Source organism: Catharus ustulatus, chromosome 3 (genome assembly GCF_009819885.2).
Source record: "Catharus ustulatus isolate bCatUst1 chromosome 3, bCatUst1.pri.v2, whole genome shotgun sequence".
Taxonomy (NCBI): Eukaryota; Metazoa; Chordata; class Aves; order Passeriformes; family Turdidae; genus Catharus; species Catharus ustulatus.
In genome coordinates this window covers 13,290,829-13,308,348 of record NC_046223.1, presented here as the reverse complement: position 1 = coordinate 13,308,348, position 17,520 = coordinate 13,290,829, and the positions used below count along the sequence as shown (strand labels likewise).

Here is a 17,520-nt window from a genome sequence, read left to right as displayed (position 1 = left end):
CGCCCCCCACCCGGACCACGCCCCCCGCCCGGGCTCCGCCAATCACCCGCGGCCCACGCCCACCAGTCCGCCCACGCCAATCACTCGTGGGCCACGCCCACCGTCCGGCCACGCCCCCTTCGGGTCGCGCGGTCAGTCTCGCGGCGACCTGCGGCCGCTGGGATTGCGGAAAGCCTTTATGAAAACCCCTTGTCCGTGACCGGTGGCCGGCGTGTGCCAGAAATTATTTCCTTCCGTAAGGAAGTTTTGGAATTTTTGTCATTTGGATACTCTGTCATACACAGTGTTGCTCTCGCTCGCTCACCAGACCTCAATTAGAGACATTTTTTGTGAATGACAAATATGTGAGCTTCTTAAAAAGACTTAGATAGAACAGCGTTTCCTGTCACCTTTCCTTTGTAACTACAAGAAAGGCACTACTAAATTTCCTCTCTAATATGAAAGCATCTTCAGCAAAAATAATATGATTTTCTGATTCACCAAATTTTCACTGACTCTCACTCTAGTCAAATTACTTGGGTTTCCTTTTCCTGCTTGAAGCCAATATTTGAAATATTTGAAATATCAGAAAGTACTTCTGAGTGCCGTGACTGACAGGATGCAGGGCAATCACCTTCTGCAAGGAGTCACCCTGCCAGTCCACCAGCAGGGAGATGGGAATCTGGACATGGGAATGTGCTCAGTAAGTTTTTGAAAACATCTGTTGAACTGCCTGCACAACTTCAAGTTGTGCAAACTTGAAGGAAAGGCAAAAACTCCAGTGTGGGAAGAGCTACTCTTCCCAGCTCCCCCTGCCCTGGTCAGTGTTGGACTCAGGATTCCAATCGGCAGCAGTTTGCAAGTGGTGTTTTTCAACCCACACTGAGGAGGGGCAGGATTTCACTCCTCATCCTGTGCACTGGGAGGTGCCCTTGCTGTTCTGGTTTTGTGTGTTCTAGTTTTATCTGTTGCTCCACAAGGTTGTTGAAATGTCATTCAGAGCCCTTGTCTTTCACCAACAGATCTTGACCAATGATACCTTCAGCTTATTTACCTGCTGAATTTTATGTAAATTTGATTTTGAAATAGCTGCATTTAATACAAACAAACCTATGAACTAAAATTAAAATTTTGCTTAAAATTAAGTAGTGCATTTTTTTCCAATTCATGGCAGTGTCGGATAAAAAAATTAAATTCATTTATCCTATTAACTACATGTGCAAATTTGCTGAAGTTCGTTTTGCATAATTTTGCTTACAGAACATTCCTTACCACAGTTAATACAAGTTTGCTTAAATTACATTTACCATAGGTCATGAAAACCTTGTCAGAAGCACAGTTCCTGTCTCTTGTGGAGTGAAAGCTGTTTGGGGGACTGGGTGTAAAATCTCCCCAGTATGTCGATGGAGAACATATTGCACTGTTTGTACATAACTGTTTTCTGCTGGGGAAGATCCTCAATATTAGAAGAAAACACTTTGATAGTGCTCTTACATTTTTAATATTTCATAAGATCTTAAGCAGTGAAAAATTTCGAGAGGTTTTGTTTTCAAACATCTGTTCTACCTTTTTGCATATAACAATGAAAGCCATAACAATGATATGGTATATCCTGAAAAAAATGTTGTGCCCCATTATGGGAGTGAGGAAAAATTTAGAAGAAAAACCTGAAATTGCCAAGCTGGATTGGTGCTCTTGTTGCAATTTTTGAGGAGTGTGTGTAGTTGTCACATTCCCATTATGACAATATACAATCCATCTTTCTCTTCAGAACACCATCCAGTGCTGTAGCCAAATGTTTCAAGTAATTTTCCTTCGGTACCTTGACACAATTTTCTCCCCTGCCACCTGAACAGGGATAGGGAAAGACACGATCCGTTTGCAGTTACAAGAAAAGGGATTTTACAGCAAAACCTCTTCATGGCTATCCCAGTATTGCAGATCCAATTGCAGACGCTTGGTGGGGCAGGATATTCACAAGTTGCCTGTCACTGCAGGCTGTTGGCTCTGCCTGTTCATAAGGAATGACTGGTGGAAAAGCACATTTTTTTCACTTGTTTTCCTGCTTGCCCTCTCTGTGGAAGATTGTAGAAGGGCAACGGTTCAGGTAGTTCATGCACCCTTCAGTTCCCTCCTCGTCCAGGGCACAGAAAGGAAAGCTGCCCATGCAGCAGTGCCTTAAAGAACAGCTGCTGGATTGTGAGCCCATCCTGGGGACCTGTGTGAATTGCAAATGGAGATGACTTGAAATTGAAAATAGAGAATTTTGAGGCAGTAAAATTTCCCCTGTAAAATACTTGTTCTGTGGAGGACACAATGTGGAGAAAATGTCATTCTACACAACAGCTGTACTAAATGTCTTTGCAGATGTTCAGAAAATATATTTGACATTAATATTAAATATTAAATATTTAATATTGGTCCAAAGGGTGAGAAACATGGCTGATCGTATATTAACCAATGGAAATGCAGAACATGGAAGATACATACAGCACCTTGTCCTTTCTAGATAACTAGATGTTCACATGGCCCATATGTCTGAAGATCCCTGAGGCTTGGACTGTGCACACATGAGCTTTTCCACTCTTCCTAGGACAATATTCCCAGAAATCTTCCTTATGGTACTTGTATTCTCTGCTGGAGCTGTGTATTGCTAGGTTTAGTCAGCCTGACTAAGGACCTTCTTTCTCCTTCTGAACCTTCCGTATTTCTAAATAATTTCTGTATTTCTCCTGTATTTCAAAGGAATTAATGTATTTCTGTACTGCAGAAAGAGAACCACCTAAACCTTAGAAATAGATAAAGTGAATTCCTGTCAGAATTACTGTAATACGTGGCAGATAGTTAGGAGTAGAGGTGGAAATTAATGTGCAGAGAAAAATAAAAAAGTTGGAACACAGAAGGATGTAAAAGTTCAAACCCTTTGCTGTTGGCAACACTGTATTAAAAAAACATTAACCTGTGCTGTAACTATAATAGAAAAGCCTTTCTACTGGGAAGAGAGATGATGCTCCTGCAAAGTTCTTCAAATATTATGATAATGCAAGGACCCAAAGCAGAACTATTTCATGCTCTTTCCAACTTCTAATTTTATAATCTCATCAAGCCTATGAAAGCAAAATGATTCTGTAAACAGAAGACGGACATTAGAGTAATACAGCAATTTCTGCACATGTTTATATCTGCTTAACACGGCCTTCAGGGAATGCAACTTTGCCAGGTCAGAAATTCCAAATTCCCACCAAAACAAATGGGAATCGCAAGTCTTAGCAGCCTGTAAGACTCAATCTGTGGAAATGCAAATCTGAAAATGATAAAAAGGACATTATACCTTCAGCAGTCCTTGATTGTACATCTGTATGGTTAGTCTAAAACTCAGATGCAGAAGAGCATTAAAATCTACAGCTGAATAAAAAGATGGTTTCAAAGGAACATTTGATCCTTCCTGGCCCAATTACAGGAATATGACTAAGAAATGGTTCTGTGGAAATCAATGTGGCTGTAGCAATGCAATCTCAGTAAAGATTACTGAGTAATCTCAGTAAACAAAAATATATCAGCCCACAGGATACAACTCTGCCATAAAAAACTATTGTCTATTACACCTTTTTCAATGTTCCCTAAAAACTCTGTAATTTTAAGATAAATTTTGTGTATTCTTGTGTTGCAAATAAGGCCTTCATGGGGGAACTGGATTCCCTGCTGTCACAGGCACATGCCTGAGAGCATGCTGGGGAATGGGGCACAAAACTGCAAAGATAGCCTAGGAGATGTCTGATATTTGCAAACTATATCCTGGGCTGCATCAGAACCAGCATGGCCAGAAGGTGTAGCGGGGGCCGCGCAGGGTCCCGGGCCGGGCAGTGCCGAGCTGCGGCGGGGCCGGGCACGGGGTGCCGAAGGCGCGGCGCAGCGTCGGCCCCGCTGACGGCATCGCGCTCCCCCCGCAGCACGACGGCGCCCTTGTGCCCCTGGGGTTGGTGCTGCTCTCCCTGCTGTCGTGCCCTGGCTTCCGCGCCATCGTGCAGCTCCTGGACTGGTTCGAGCTGCCCGACGGCTTCGCCCTGGTCATGGAGCGTCCGGAGCGCTGCCGGGACCTCTGGCACCTGCTGCACGCAGAGGGGTTCCTGCCAGAACCCTTGGCACGGGGGGTGTTCCGCCAGGTGCTGCAGGCCGTGCGGCACTGCACCAGCCACAGCGTGCTGCACCACCGCATCAAGCCGCAGAACATCCTCGTGGACCTGGACACCAGCGAGGCGAAGCTCATCGACTTCGGCATTGGCACCATCCTGCAGGACACCTTGTACACCCGGATGGCAGGTGAGCCCAAAGCCGGGGCCCAGCCGGGCAGCGGAGCTTCTCCCCTTTGCTGGCACAGGGGGAAGATGGAGGAAGGGAGGGGGAATCCTTCTTCAGCCGGCTGCAGCCAAGTTGCTTTTTGGCAGGGGCAGGGGCTGGTTGTAGTGCAGCTGGCTGGGAGGGAGGGAGGGAGGGAGCAGCATCGCCTGATGAGCTGCGCCCGTGTCCCATAGGAACGCAGAGGTACTACCCGCCGGAGTGGATCCACTTCGGCTGCTACCACGGCCAGCCAGCCACCATCTGGACCCTGGGCATCCTGCTCTATCAGCTGGTGTGCAGGCACCTTCCCTTCAAAACCAGAGAAGACATCGTCCAGGGCCAGCTCTTCTTCCCGCCCTGGGTGTCTCAAGGTGGGCATGTGCCTGGAAGGCAAGGGAGGAAGAACGGGTCGGGGACTAGGCAGCTGGCACATATGCGTCCTGCTCTTGCAGCATGTAAATTGAGAGGTGAGATTTTTTAATAAGATGTTTGATGATGAGAAACCTTGGGAGCATGAGGTACAGTGCTGGCATGCAAAAGCATCAGCATATCCTCCAAAGTGATCAGCTTAATTGCCCATTTTATTATTCTTCTATTTATTCCACACTAATAAGGCAAGCCAAGCTTTGCTTGGAGGCAAAACAGGCATGGGATGCACTACGGTCCCTTGAAGGGTCAGCAGGGCTGGCAGTAACAAAGCAGGAATCTGCTTCATTGTGAACCACTACAGAGCTACATCCCAATGTGTGCTTAGGTAGCATGGTATTGTTAAGAGCTCCTTTCCTGCATGAGACACAAAAAGAAGGTCCCAAACTATCTTCTTTCAAGCATGCAGTAAAGAACTGATCCTGCTACCCTAATGCAGCTTTGGTAATTATATTCTTCCCATTCATCTTTTGACAAAGACACTGATTAACCAAAATTTAAGTATTGGTCTATTACTGATACCCAAGTGTGACAGAGAAAAGATTCTAAAAATTTAAAGTTGGAAATTGTCTGTTTATCCAGTGCTGGGCAGCTGCGTGGGGTAACCCCTGAATACGCACTGCCAAATCACAGGGGATCACAGAGTCCATTTACTGACAAAAGTTTGGAATGGTGACATATGACAGCACCTCCCATTCCCCACTTGCTATGGTAATTAGCTTGAATGGCTATTAAGCATGTGTGGTTGGCTTCTTGAATTAAGTCTGGGCTGGTTTTTGTGGGGAGAGGGCCTCAAAAAGGGGAAGTAAGGGGAGTCTTCCCAGCCCTGAACTCTCGACCTTTTCTATCAATGACAATACAAATGGCTTCTGGGAGAACTCCAATTTCCTCCCTTCGTGATTTTGATGAAGTTTCTGGTGTCAATCGTTTGTGTTTCTTTGGATCCATTTACTAGTTTCATCTTTTCCCATTACAAGCACAGCTGAGCAAACATAAAGTGACAATTAATTATTTAAATTTCAGATAACTATCTCAAGGCCTGTTTCTTCTAACTTCTAACTTTTAATTATTTTCAGCAAGGCCTGTCTATCCAGCTGCATTTTAATTAGCTTCTAGCAAATAACTAACTTTGAACTAGAATCCTAATTTCTCTAAGATGAGTGTTTCAACACTTCAGGTTCTCCCCCACACTCTTGCAATGCTGGCAGTTGCTGTTTCCCATTTACTGTTCTTCCCCAGAGAGTGATGGTACAGCTGCTGCTTTGAAACAAAAATCCCTGACATCTGGATATCTTGAAGGAGCATGAAATGCTGATTAAGTGTTAATATTGGTAGCTGCCCACATCTTCACTTCCCAGTACTCTGAAGCACCAGCAGCAGGACCAGGCATCATTCCCGTTTGGGGATGTTCATGTATCTGGTGTGCAAGAGCAATGACTTGGAGCAGGGACAAAAATGCCCCTATTCATAAAGGGGGTGTGCAAGGAGATGTGAAGTTTCACTGCCTTTTCTAGGATATTTTAGAAAGAGCTAAGAGAATCTTGGGGCATGGGGAGGGTCTCTAATTTTGTCTCCAGAGGAATCCCCAAAGGACACATTCCCTCTGCTGGTGATGGCAATCCCTAAGCTCACGGACTCGCTTTCCCTGCAACACGGCACCCTGCCTGGGCTTTACTAGGCCAGGACTAGACCCAGAGCTAAGCAAAACCACAGAGTTTGACATAGAGCTTTTCCTTCACAAAACCTAATTAACACATTCACAATCATTTTCTTCTGTGACATCAGAAGCTGGCAAGGAGGAGACTTTGCTGTCAAAAGGTTACAGTTGGCACTGGGCCCCAAAAGTGGTTTTCCCAAAGGCAAAGCAAATTGAAATGTGAGGTTTAAAAGCTTCAAATGATGATGAAAGGAAAGTGTGAAATAGTTTCTGGAAAGGCAGCAATGTCAATGATCATGCAGCCCACCAAGAGCTGCAGCTGAAGCCAGAATTGCTTCTTCCAGCTATGCAGGAATTCATTACACTGGCAAGCACTGATCCATGGGAAAACAAATGATCCCATAGCCCTGGGCTGAATGGATCCCAGGCTGCAGGAGAGATCTGAGGAACCATTGACAAATGTTATTGACCTCACAGTCCACTCATCCTTCTGCAAACAAGCTGCAAACAGCACTGTTGCACTGCTGTCCTGCAGAAATGTACACACAGATGACTTCTCAAAAGCCGTGCATCTTTTCCCATCACCTCTTCTCACCTATGAAATTGTGACTGAAGACACCTCTGAGCCACATCTGGGTGAGATTGCAAAGGAGCAAAGCTTTGGGATTTGGGCACATTTCTCTTTGTTTCTTTGCTCAGGCATTTTGTGAACACACAATAATCTAACTAGAAAACTTTAGACTATGCAGGATCTGTTGGCTCCATTGTCCCCCAAATATGTCAATGGGTGCCACCAGGACAATTCCAAGTTATAAACAGCAGCACAAATGACACAAAGATCAAAAGGTAAAAGAGGAAGAGGAGAGGCCAAGTGAAGAAAGAAAATGGTGAGACACTGGCACATCGAGTGAGCTGCACTCTGATCCTGGACTCACATTCTCTGCATGGTTTTTTAAAAAATTCAGTTTATTTAAAAAATAAAAAACCAAAACATATTATCAAAATAAAATACATCCAAATCAAAAAAAGATATCATCAAAATTTTAACGATAGAATTAAAATACATTTAATCAAACCTACAGCCAACTATCAGAACATATATACATCTGTAACTATAAATACTAATTCAAAAATCCTTTTCTTCAAACACTTTTTGGATAGGCAGCAGCTTCTTCCTGAGCTCAGAGGAAAGAGAACTCTTCTGCATGGGAGGCAAGGACTTTGTGGCTAAGAGAACACAGGAAAAATCCAGGAAAAACTTCTTGGCAAGAGCTGGAGCCAGTCAGGTCTGCAAAAAGGAGAAATAAAATGTAACAAAGATTACAATGCAAACCTAAAGCATCTAAAGCTCCATATTCCATGGGACACATTTACTGGAAACTTCTCAATAGCTGCACAGGGAAACATGCTCCTGCCAGCAGCCCCTTGAGGCAGCCCAGGGGCACACCCTGACCCCTTGCACAGAGCTCCCAGGGAACAGCCTGGCCTCTGGGCTGTCCTGGGACAGCAGGGAGCCCAGAGCCCTGTGCTCTCCAGCAATGGCTCAGCTGCACATGCAGCCTCCTGCTCCTCTCCCTGCCCCACACCTCAGCAGCCCTACAGCTCCACGGGGCACTGCCAGCAGCACAGCTCATGGCAGGGGCACCTGCAGGGCAGAGCTGTTCCCTGCCAATGTGCACAGGCTCTCCAGGCTGCCACAAGACCCTTCCACACTCCAGAGAGCGGCCCAGCTCCCACCTTCCCTCTCTGTGAGGCTGAGTCGTATTCAGCCTTCACCTTGTCCACAATCTGGAATTGCTTCAGGCCCCCCATGCCATGACAAGGAAGGGCAGTGGAGAGAACAGGGGCAGATGCACATCCTTGTTTTGTATTTTGTCATTTTTGGCACAGCTGAAAAGTCTAACCCAGAGGTGTCCATCTCAGCATTTGGTCCAGATTTCTGGAGAACATCAAGGCTTCACCAGCCCAAAATGTTTGAGAGTTTTTCCTGCACATGTGGGGGCTGGCTGGCAGCACGCTTCTCCAGCTTGGTGCCCATCACACTGTAGAGGGCAGAGGCAAGCCTGGTGATCACAGAGTGCACATTGGCGCTCTGCACAGGCAGCGCCTTGTTCTCCAGCAAGGACCAGAGCACGGGCAGGGCAGAGCGCTGGACGACTTCAGGGCTCCTGGCATAAACCCATTCCACAAGCCCTGCCAGGAGAGAGACACAAGCTTCTGAACCACCAACCTCAATGCAAACAAGGATCTACCTCTAGTTTTGCTTCTTGGAAGCCTCTCTGGCTAAGAGCAGCAAAACAGCACACAGAGCCCCACGATCCAGAAATGGCCAAAGCAGCTGATCCTCCCAAAACAGAACCACCAACCCCTCAGGACTAATTTCTCCAAACAGAGACTTGTGTGTTTGAGAGTCTTTATACCTTTACTAAATCATTTCACAAACTGTTTCTGCATCAACAGACTGATGCAGCAAACAGATTGATGACAGAAATGTCAACTTGCCTTTTATTTCCATTAAGAAGTCATCTAAACCCATACTGAAGATTTGGAAATGCACCATAGAGAGACAATTGAGAAATTTCTAATAAAAAGGATAATTCCATTTTGGTGATCCTTGATGTCAAGTGCCAAAAGTCTCATCTGGCTCTTCCCTTTGCTCAGTGGCACACAGCAAAGGGCAGCATTAGACCACTCTTCCAAAGTGCAGCCCACCAGAGATGGGTGCTGATTGACAGTTGGATTAGAAACATCAGTGACTAGCTGGGGTCTTTGGCACAATGCTTTTGGGGCTTCCAACAAACAGCTGTTTCAAGCTTGCATTTAAAGATGCTGGCACGCTTAGCAGTGGATTTAGCCCCAGTTAAAGCAAGGCTATAAATCATTATTTCTATCATATATTAAGATTAAAATTTTCCCATTCCTTGACTGTTGGTGACATAGCAAGCTCCTCTGAGGAATCAAGTATCAGCTGCATTTGTAGCATTTTGGAGAGCACTGACACAGGAAGACACTGTTTGCACACCCTGAAATGCTCAGTCCAATGCCACTTTGCCAGCACAGGCAGGGAGCCTCAGCACTCTGCTTCTGCCCCTCTGCCCCCAGAGGCTGCCTTGCACCAAATCCGTGCCTCTCATCTGTGCGTTGACTTCTGACCTAAGCTGTGACCTCCCCACGCACTGCAGGCTTCACCCTCCAAACTTTCCAAGGGCTAAACAAGAACTCTGTGAGGACAAAACAAACGGATCCTCTGCAACAGCACTTGCCACCATTTTCCCTAAAGGATCACAGATGTCCCTGAGGTCCCAAGAGAGGAGCCTGGGGGTATTTTTAGCCCCTCCCTTTCCTGCAGGGGGGTTCTGAGATGCCCCAGTCAGAGCTCAGCCCCCAGCTCAGGTGCTGCACAGCTCTGCAGAAGCCAGGGAAAACCCTGGCTGAATTGACTTGTCCCAAGTCAGACAGCAGAGACATGGCCCTCTCCCAGCCTCCACAACACTGCCCTTGCCACTGCACTGCACTGTCTGACTTGCAACCAATGAGTGTCTTTTTGTCACCTAAATTTTGCACAAACCACCCCAGAGAAGTTTGTTCAGTATAATGCAGAAGTAGACATTTTTTATCATAGAGCATTTGTAGGAAAAGGAAACAATCTCTGGCCATCTCTGCCAGAAAGATTTTCCTGAGGAAGAGACATGTCAAGCTTGTCATGTGCTTTGTCACATCTAACAAAAGTGCTCAGTACCCTTGACTAGAAGGCAATGGGGCCTGCGGCTTCTTGGAGCAATCGCTCCTCTTCTTCACGGTCTCTTGACAGATGGGCGTTTAGCCTTCTGCTCTACCATCCCCTACAAAGACACAGAGAAACCCCATCAATCTTTAGAATATCAAATAGGAAATTCCCTGTTTAAAACACAAGTTAGAACCAGGATCACTGCTGTCAAGGCTTAGGGAAACACTTCCTAACTTACAGAAGGAATCAGACCAGAGATTTGGTGATGCCAACTCTTTGTTTGCAATAGCCCAAGGCAGGGTATGGGTGCTGCCATAGTGAGCAGCAGTCTGAAATCCCAAATTCATGAGTCTTGAGCATAAATGGAATAATGCAAACTGGTAGGCAACAAGTGTTCTTACAGGAAGTAGGAGAACAATCTGGACTAGTTGGGGGGTGGGCCCATTGTGTTGGAAGGTGATTTGGTTCAACCTGGCTCGCCCTGTTCCTGCACAAAGGCACACTCCCCTCTATAATGTAGATAAAAACAATAAAAAAATCCCCCCAAACAAACAAATTATTTTCCACTGAATGCTGCTGAATTCACCAAGCTTCTTGCAGCTCCACAGTGTTTGTCAGCAGGGCAATATTCCCAGAAGACAGACAGTAATTGTAGCAATTAGGATTGACTTGGACATCTTTTGCATTTTTGGAAATTTTCTTGGCACTACTGCAAAGCCTCTGTTACCTTCATAAGCACTATTGTCACTTCATTGCTTCACTGGGGGCAGAGTAGGGAGAGCGTGGTGACGGGTTATGCTGGAATGTAAACCCATTTTCTCCTCTTCCCCTTTCCTGTTTGTGACCATTATTCAAAATATTCAAAACACCACTTTTCCCCTAATAATATCAGTTCCTTTGTGGTCTGCAGATGAACAGGCTGGGGATTAACAGCTCATTCCAAGGAGGAAAATGATTCAACAGAAGAGGAAAGATGTAAATCCAGATTAGGCATGATTGATCTCCAATTAGCAGTGGCAATACTTGCACAAAGGAGACATTTCTCCTGCCAAGCACTTACTTTCCTCTTCATTCTTCTCAGAATATCTTCCAGGTCACGGGCGGGAATGGATCGCTCCAAAAGCATTTTACATTCTTGGTGATTCAGCAACATCTTCACCATCTCCTGTCCATAATGCCTATGGAAAGATGGAAGGAAGACAGGAACACAGGCAGGAAGGAAGGAAGGAAGGCAGGCAGGAAAGCAGGCAGGAAGGAAGGAAGAGAAAGAAAAGTGAAAAAACAAAAGTAAGAGTGTTAACAGAAGAGGCTGATACCTTAAACTTATCAGCTGCAATCCGTGCAGGAGAAGGAATTTACCTAGTCAGGTAAGAGAGAGAAAAATACCATTTCACTCTGAAAATATGGGTGTGCTTCTTTGGGTTCAAAGGATCCCAGGGAACAAGTAAAACACATCTGCTTTGTTATCAGATCCTGTTAGCAGTGCCTTGCTGCCATTACACAATAATTTGCCTTCCTTTAACTGGCAGGGATTTTGGTGGCTTGGGTTGATTTTGCCACTAGGAAAACACAGTTTTCTTCAAGAAGAAATTTGGAGGTTACTGAGCCACAGATAACAGCACTCTAGAATCTGCAGAAGACATTTAGAAAAACTGAATACATTAGTGAAAGACCCCTGAGATATTTATGGGAAAGTCTTAAGTAAAGGAGAAATAGATGTTTGGGATCCTTCAGTGATCATGAACATTAGCCAACACTTTGTGTTGTGCACCTAGACTAAAGAAAACTGTTTGACTGGATAATTGGAGCTCTTTTGATCTCAGGAAAGAATCCTTCAAGTCACAGGAAGTTGGCAGTACTCCTTCATGTTGGACAACCTCAGGTTGCCCAGTACAGTCATTTCCCCAGGCAACCCAGAGCAGTGGTCACAGCACCAAACCTGACACAGCTGAGAAGTGTTTGGACAATGCTCTCAAGCACATGGAGTGACTCTTGGCATGTCCTGCCAAGAGGCCAGGAGCTGGACTCGATCACCCTGATGGCTCCCATCCAACTCAGCATATTCCATGATTCTTTGGCCTTTATCCACACAGTGACCTAACTTAATATTTCCTTTAGTTTCCACTCTTTTGTGGTGTTACCTTTCCAGACAGACACCAAACAGTTTTCCTGTCTCAGGAGGTGGAATGAAGATCATTACCTTGTGTCCTTGTGACGGTCCTGAGCAAGTGTCCCTGCTGCATTCGCCAGCCCCTCAGCCCTGGCTGTGCCTGCCAGCTCCGTGACTCCAATTCTCTCCATCAGGGACAGGAGCAGTTCGGCCGCACACTTCCGCACCTTCACGTGCTGGCTCCTGGTAAGAGGAGAGCAAACACTGGGGCACAGGGAGAAGGAGCAGCAGCAGCACAGGCCTTGGCCACAGCGTGTTCCCTGGCATTGCTGGGGGAAGGAGGCCTGGCTTCTCCTGCAACTTCAGACACCTGTAGAAGCTTCTGTCCTCAGATAAACTCAGAGTTAGCACTGGACAGAGGAACTGCCTCAAGGAAGAGGGAGGAATTCAGTCTCCCTGCACTATCTCATCCTCAATTTCTTTTCCAAAATTTACTCTGAGAAAGATTAAAGAAAGAGATCACATATGAATCCTTCAGAAATTAGACAATTCACGCTGACCCATCAGAGGACACCCACTACACAGAGCTGCAGCAGGACTCGATGATCCTGATGAGCCCCTTCCAACCCCCATATTCTACACTTCTGTGATTCTAAGAACTCATAGCCTGAGCGAGGGCAGAAATAGGGGACAAGAGGAAAGAAATGAGATGGATTGGAGAATCCAGTCACAGAGTTGGCAGAACATGCAGGATACAGGACCCTTCCCTCCCACCATTCCCATTCTTTCTCTCATCCCTTCCCCGACCTGCACACTAGAAGGTGAAGAATATCACTAAGAGAAGGAGAACCTACCTGACTCCCCTGTCCAGGAGAGCAGTCATTGCTCGTGCAGGAGTCACATTGTCCACCATCTTCCCCAGGGTCTGACTGGCTGCTTTCTCAAGAAACTCTGGGGAGTTACGCAGCATCTGAAGAAGGACCCGAGCCACCTCATCCATCTCAGAGTCCATGCCCTTCTTCAAGCTCACAAAAAACTCTCCCAGAGTGACAATGGCTGAGCAGGACACCTTGGAGCGCAGGTTGGTCACCTGGGGAAGTCATGAGGGGAAACATAAGAATCACCTTGAAAAGAAAACCAGTTGCCTTAGACAAAAGTCCTCAGACCTGCTCACTGAAGGCCAAAAAATAAAAATTTCACTGAAGTGATCTACTGAACCCATCTAGAATGTCAACTGCTTTCATTTTATGCTCTTTTATTTGAAAAACAAAGAACCAAATAAAAGTGCTGCTTTCAATCCAGAAAGGCACAGGCCATAAGGATAATGAGTCACGTGCTGCTGTTCAAAAAAGCAACACCAGCAGTTGAAGCACTCAGCCAGGAAACAGAAAACACAGGCTCAGGTCTACGGACTAATTTGCAGTAGTGAATTACAGCTTGGGCAGAGATTAGAACTCTGGCAAATAACATAATTAGTGCATCTGTTTCTGCATTTGTACAATTCATTACAATGGCAGCTCACTCCAAGATGAGTGTCAGATACCAGACCTGCCAGTAAATACAGCTAAATGGACACACAGATCTTATAGAGAGCTGACAGGCATTAGAAACAGAAGGTCTAAAACCAGAAATGAAGGCAGTCTCTGAGTACATGTGGAGATGAACAAGCACATATCTACTCTACACACTGTGCATGAAGTACAGGGGAAAATCCAAAACAGTGTTCCCACCTCGCTGGTAATTGCCAAGCAAACGTCATGAAGTCTTGAAAGCAGGACTTCTGAATGGGACTCAGCCAGGTGTTTGAAGCTGAGGAGTGCCTTCTCCTTCTTCTCCCTGAAAGGCAAGTACCAAAAAGATTGATTTTTCTCTCCACCCAAGATCTAGGCAGCACCTCTGAATTACCAGGCTGGTAGCTCTGTCAAACAATGGGAGGTGCTTTTCAAGATGAAATCATGGAACTCGTTGTCACAGGATACTGTGGCTGTCAAAAGCATACACAAATCCAAGAGGTAAATAGAGGGATTTCAGAGCCTTCATTTGTGGCTGCTTTGGAAAACAGCCTATCTGAAATGTCTGGCAAATGAAGTCCCTGTGTCACTGCTTCCTAGAAGCAGTGAGACTGGCCCATGCTGCTGTTTCTTGTCACCTCCCTGTACCTGTCCCTAAGACACAATCCCGTAGGGCTGTTACTGGGGCATTTTCCTTCTTTGCCAGCCCCAGCAGGCAGTTCAGCAGTGAGAGTCTGCACTGGCACTCTGGAGCTGAGTTTCCACTCTACGATTGAGGCCTGTCTGTCACCCACCCCAGTCCACTTCCACATTCCCCCACAAAAGCTGCAGGATGTCCCAGAAGATTCCACACCTGAGCAAGAACAGTTGAAAGTCTGGCTTTTCCCAAAATCCCCTATCCAAACCAATCCCCACAACAGCAACATGTTATTGAAAAGGTGCAAACAACTCTGTCTCTCAGCACTTGCTCTGTGCAGGCCCTGAGCTACAGGAAGGTGTGTGAGGCATCAGGGCTGCAGCACAGGGCTGGAGACCGATCCCACGGGCACCCCTGAGTGTCACCCAGATCCCCACACCTGCAGAAGCTCTCTGCTCCTCACAGGGCACCAAACAGAAATGGTGAAGAGAAAGCAGAAGAGAAAGGGCAAAGCAAATGTGACTGCACAAGGAGATGCCTTGTGGCAGAATTTTCCTGCTTATCCCAGTGTGAATGGAGTCCTTATCCCTGTGTGAATGAAGCATCCACCACTGAGTGGATGCCAACCCAGACATCAAAAAGACAAGCAATATCATCTAACATTTGTGGGGTTATCACCTCTGGGCCTCCTTCTCTCTGTGTTTAATTGTGGAACACATGGTGAGTATTGACCAAACATCTCAGGCCCATCTGAAGCAGTGAGAAGGAAAAAGCTGAGTTCCAAAAGTACAGATTCCTAGAGGATTTCACTTCTTTCTCCTCTTCTGTCATGAACACTTCAGAAGCTGAGGGTCTTGTAAGCACCACTCAGTCCACTTCTCAGAAAGAGGAACTCCCTGGGGCTGCTTCTGGGCCTCACATGCAGGAGGTCACAGGGATACCCTGTCACCTGCCATTGCTGTCAGCAGTGGCACCTGAGAGAAATCTTACTCAGTCCCACTGGGCCAGTGCCCCAAGACACCAAATCTCTACCCTCAGAACTGCTGCCATCCTGCTTCTGCCTTCAGCCAGAAAACCATCTCTTCCCACAGCTTCCTCTCTTCTCTCAAGATTCCCTTTTGCAGCTCCATGGAGCAGCAGGCAAAGCGAGGAACCAGCACAGACCTGCTGCAGCTGGAGCACAGCTGCAGACCAAGGCCAAGAAAAGGCTGCTCTCAAATCCTGATCCTCTCTCTGCTCTGGAGTGGATTCACCAGTGCCCTTTGGCCCTCTGGGCTGTCGGGGCTCAGAGGCTCTAGCAAGATCCACTTCTAACCTCCCTTAACGCTCAGAGGGAGACAGAGCAACCGAGGCCTTTCTTACCAGTCATCGCTGTCGAGCCAGGAGAGTGCCTGGAGCAGGGACTGCTGTGGCTCAGGAGAGGCTCTGTCCTTGTGCCCATGCCCACGGAGCAGCTCCTCTCGGCACTCGGCACCAGGGGCCGTCTGCGAGGTCACTGTAAGGAGAGGGTGAGCCCTGAGCGCTGCAGCCCCGGGCAAGGCACCCACCATGGAGCGGCCTGCAGCCCCAGCTCCCAGCCAGGCTTCCATTGCTGCACACAGGCCCTGCCTCACACACTGCCCTGCTCTCTGCCTCCTTGGGCTCCTTGCTTTCTCACAGCCCCCAGCTGGGCACAGCTCCAGGCTCAGCCTGACCATTGCCCACACAGCAATTGCCAGCTCCCAAGTGCCACAGGCAGCACAGCCAGCGGCAGGTTCCTGAGGCCGCAGAGCTCCCACTCCCTGCCAGACAGGGCTGGGCAGCGGGAATGGCTGCCCCAGGAGGGAACTCCCAGGGGCCTCTCCTGTCCCAGTGCCCCGATTTCCTCCAGCCCTGAGGACTGAGGCACTCTGCAACTCCCTGAGGAAAGACCTGCAGCTGCCTCAGAACAGCACCAAGCCAAGCCTGAACAAGCCAGCCCTGCTGGGCCCGGCTGAATCCCCATGGAGCAACTCCCAGGGAACAGCCAGACCTGACCCTTCACACCTACAGTGCCTCTGCTCACATTGACTTCAAACATTCTGAACATCAGGCAGCTGAGTGCACAAACATTTTAGCCTATAACTGGGAAAGGAGTAGTTCAATGATTTTGTTCTTTCCAAGCATCAGGAATCTTTACTCTTTCTGAGGTACACACTGGTTGTATTTGAAAGATGCTGAGGTAAAATTTATTTACCGTCAAAGCCTAAGCTTTCTCTTGTAGAAAAACACAATTCCCAGTCTAGAGAGTTGATAAAAAAGCCATCCAAATGCAAAGTGAGGATAAAAATATTCAAATACAGAAGCAAATTGTTGGCAGACGCACCCTATTGAGAATCACTTGTTATGGGTTTATCCTAATGAAATTTTTTGGTAAGGCAAAAACTTTACAAGGGATGAGAAAAATCAGATGATAAATGCATTTCTTATGAAACCCATTTGTCATCAAATGCAGTGTCAATCAATAATTTCATGTCCTGCACTCAAAAGCTCATTTTCTAATGTATAGATGAAAACATCAGAGATGTCTAAAATTATGGAATATAAATATGGCACAGAATTTAGACAAAGTGCTCTAGACTTAATAGGGATTTAGTGCTACCCTGCATGTTCTCACAAATTATGGGGGAACTGTAACATCAAAAATATTCAGACAGGAGCTGATCTGGATGTCTCTGATGTACCCCAGTCACTGACGTCAGTGATGTCACTGCAGAACTACGTAGACATACACATAGACATTCCACAGGAATGGAGAGCCACAGTCAGGCTCCTTCTGGTCAATACTGAACGTGGAAGTGACATCACTAGAACAGAGCATTCCAAGGATCATTCCTAGCTCCCTTCTTCTTACCTCACCCTACTTGGGATTACAGCATAGGGAGTCCATCCACAAAGGAGAGACAAGAGCCACTAGGGACTACCTGCTGTGCATTCCTTGCAGGCAGCAAACAGCCTGGGAGCACCAGGCAGCCCCTCCTGGCTGTCATCTGCTACACACAGCCCCTGTATCTGGGTGCAGTGACACAGGAGGCACTGTTTGTTCCCTCTTGGCATTGCAGGCCGTGGGATGGCAGCAGCCAGGAGCCATTGGGCACTTCTGTGAGTAGCAGCATG

At 46.9% G+C, this 17,520-nt stretch overlaps 1 protein-coding gene across 1 annotated transcript; it reads left to right on the top strand.

Annotated features, from left to right (window-relative positions):
• The first annotated feature begins 2,093 nt into the window (after positions 1–2,093).
• LOC116993279 (serine/threonine-protein kinase pim-3-like) lies at positions 2,094–5,348 on the top strand. Its single transcript, XM_033053648.1, has 4 exons — positions 2,094–2,178; positions 3,844–4,299; positions 4,512–4,688; positions 5,326–5,348. The coding sequence occupies exons 1-4, from the start codon at positions 2,094–2,096 to the stop codon at positions 5,346–5,348; spliced, it is 741 nt and encodes a 246-aa protein (XP_032909539.1).
• Positions 5,349–17,520: the final 12,172 nt, after the last annotated feature.

Bases quoted from the DNA above. Each gene is read 5' to 3' on its own strand.
- LOC116993279 (XM_033053648.1), top strand. From the start codon at position 2,094: ATGCACCCTTCAGTTCCCTCCTCGTCCAGGGCACAGAAAGGAAAGCTG. The intron at 4,300-4,511 runs GTGAGCCCAAAG...CGTGTCCCATAG, and splicing joins CTTGTACACCCGGATGGCAG to GAACGCAGAGGTACTACCCG. The intron at 4,689-5,325 runs GTGGGCATGTGC...CTGTTTATCCAG, and splicing joins CCCGCCCTGGGTGTCTCAAG to TGCTGGGCAGCTGCGTGGGG.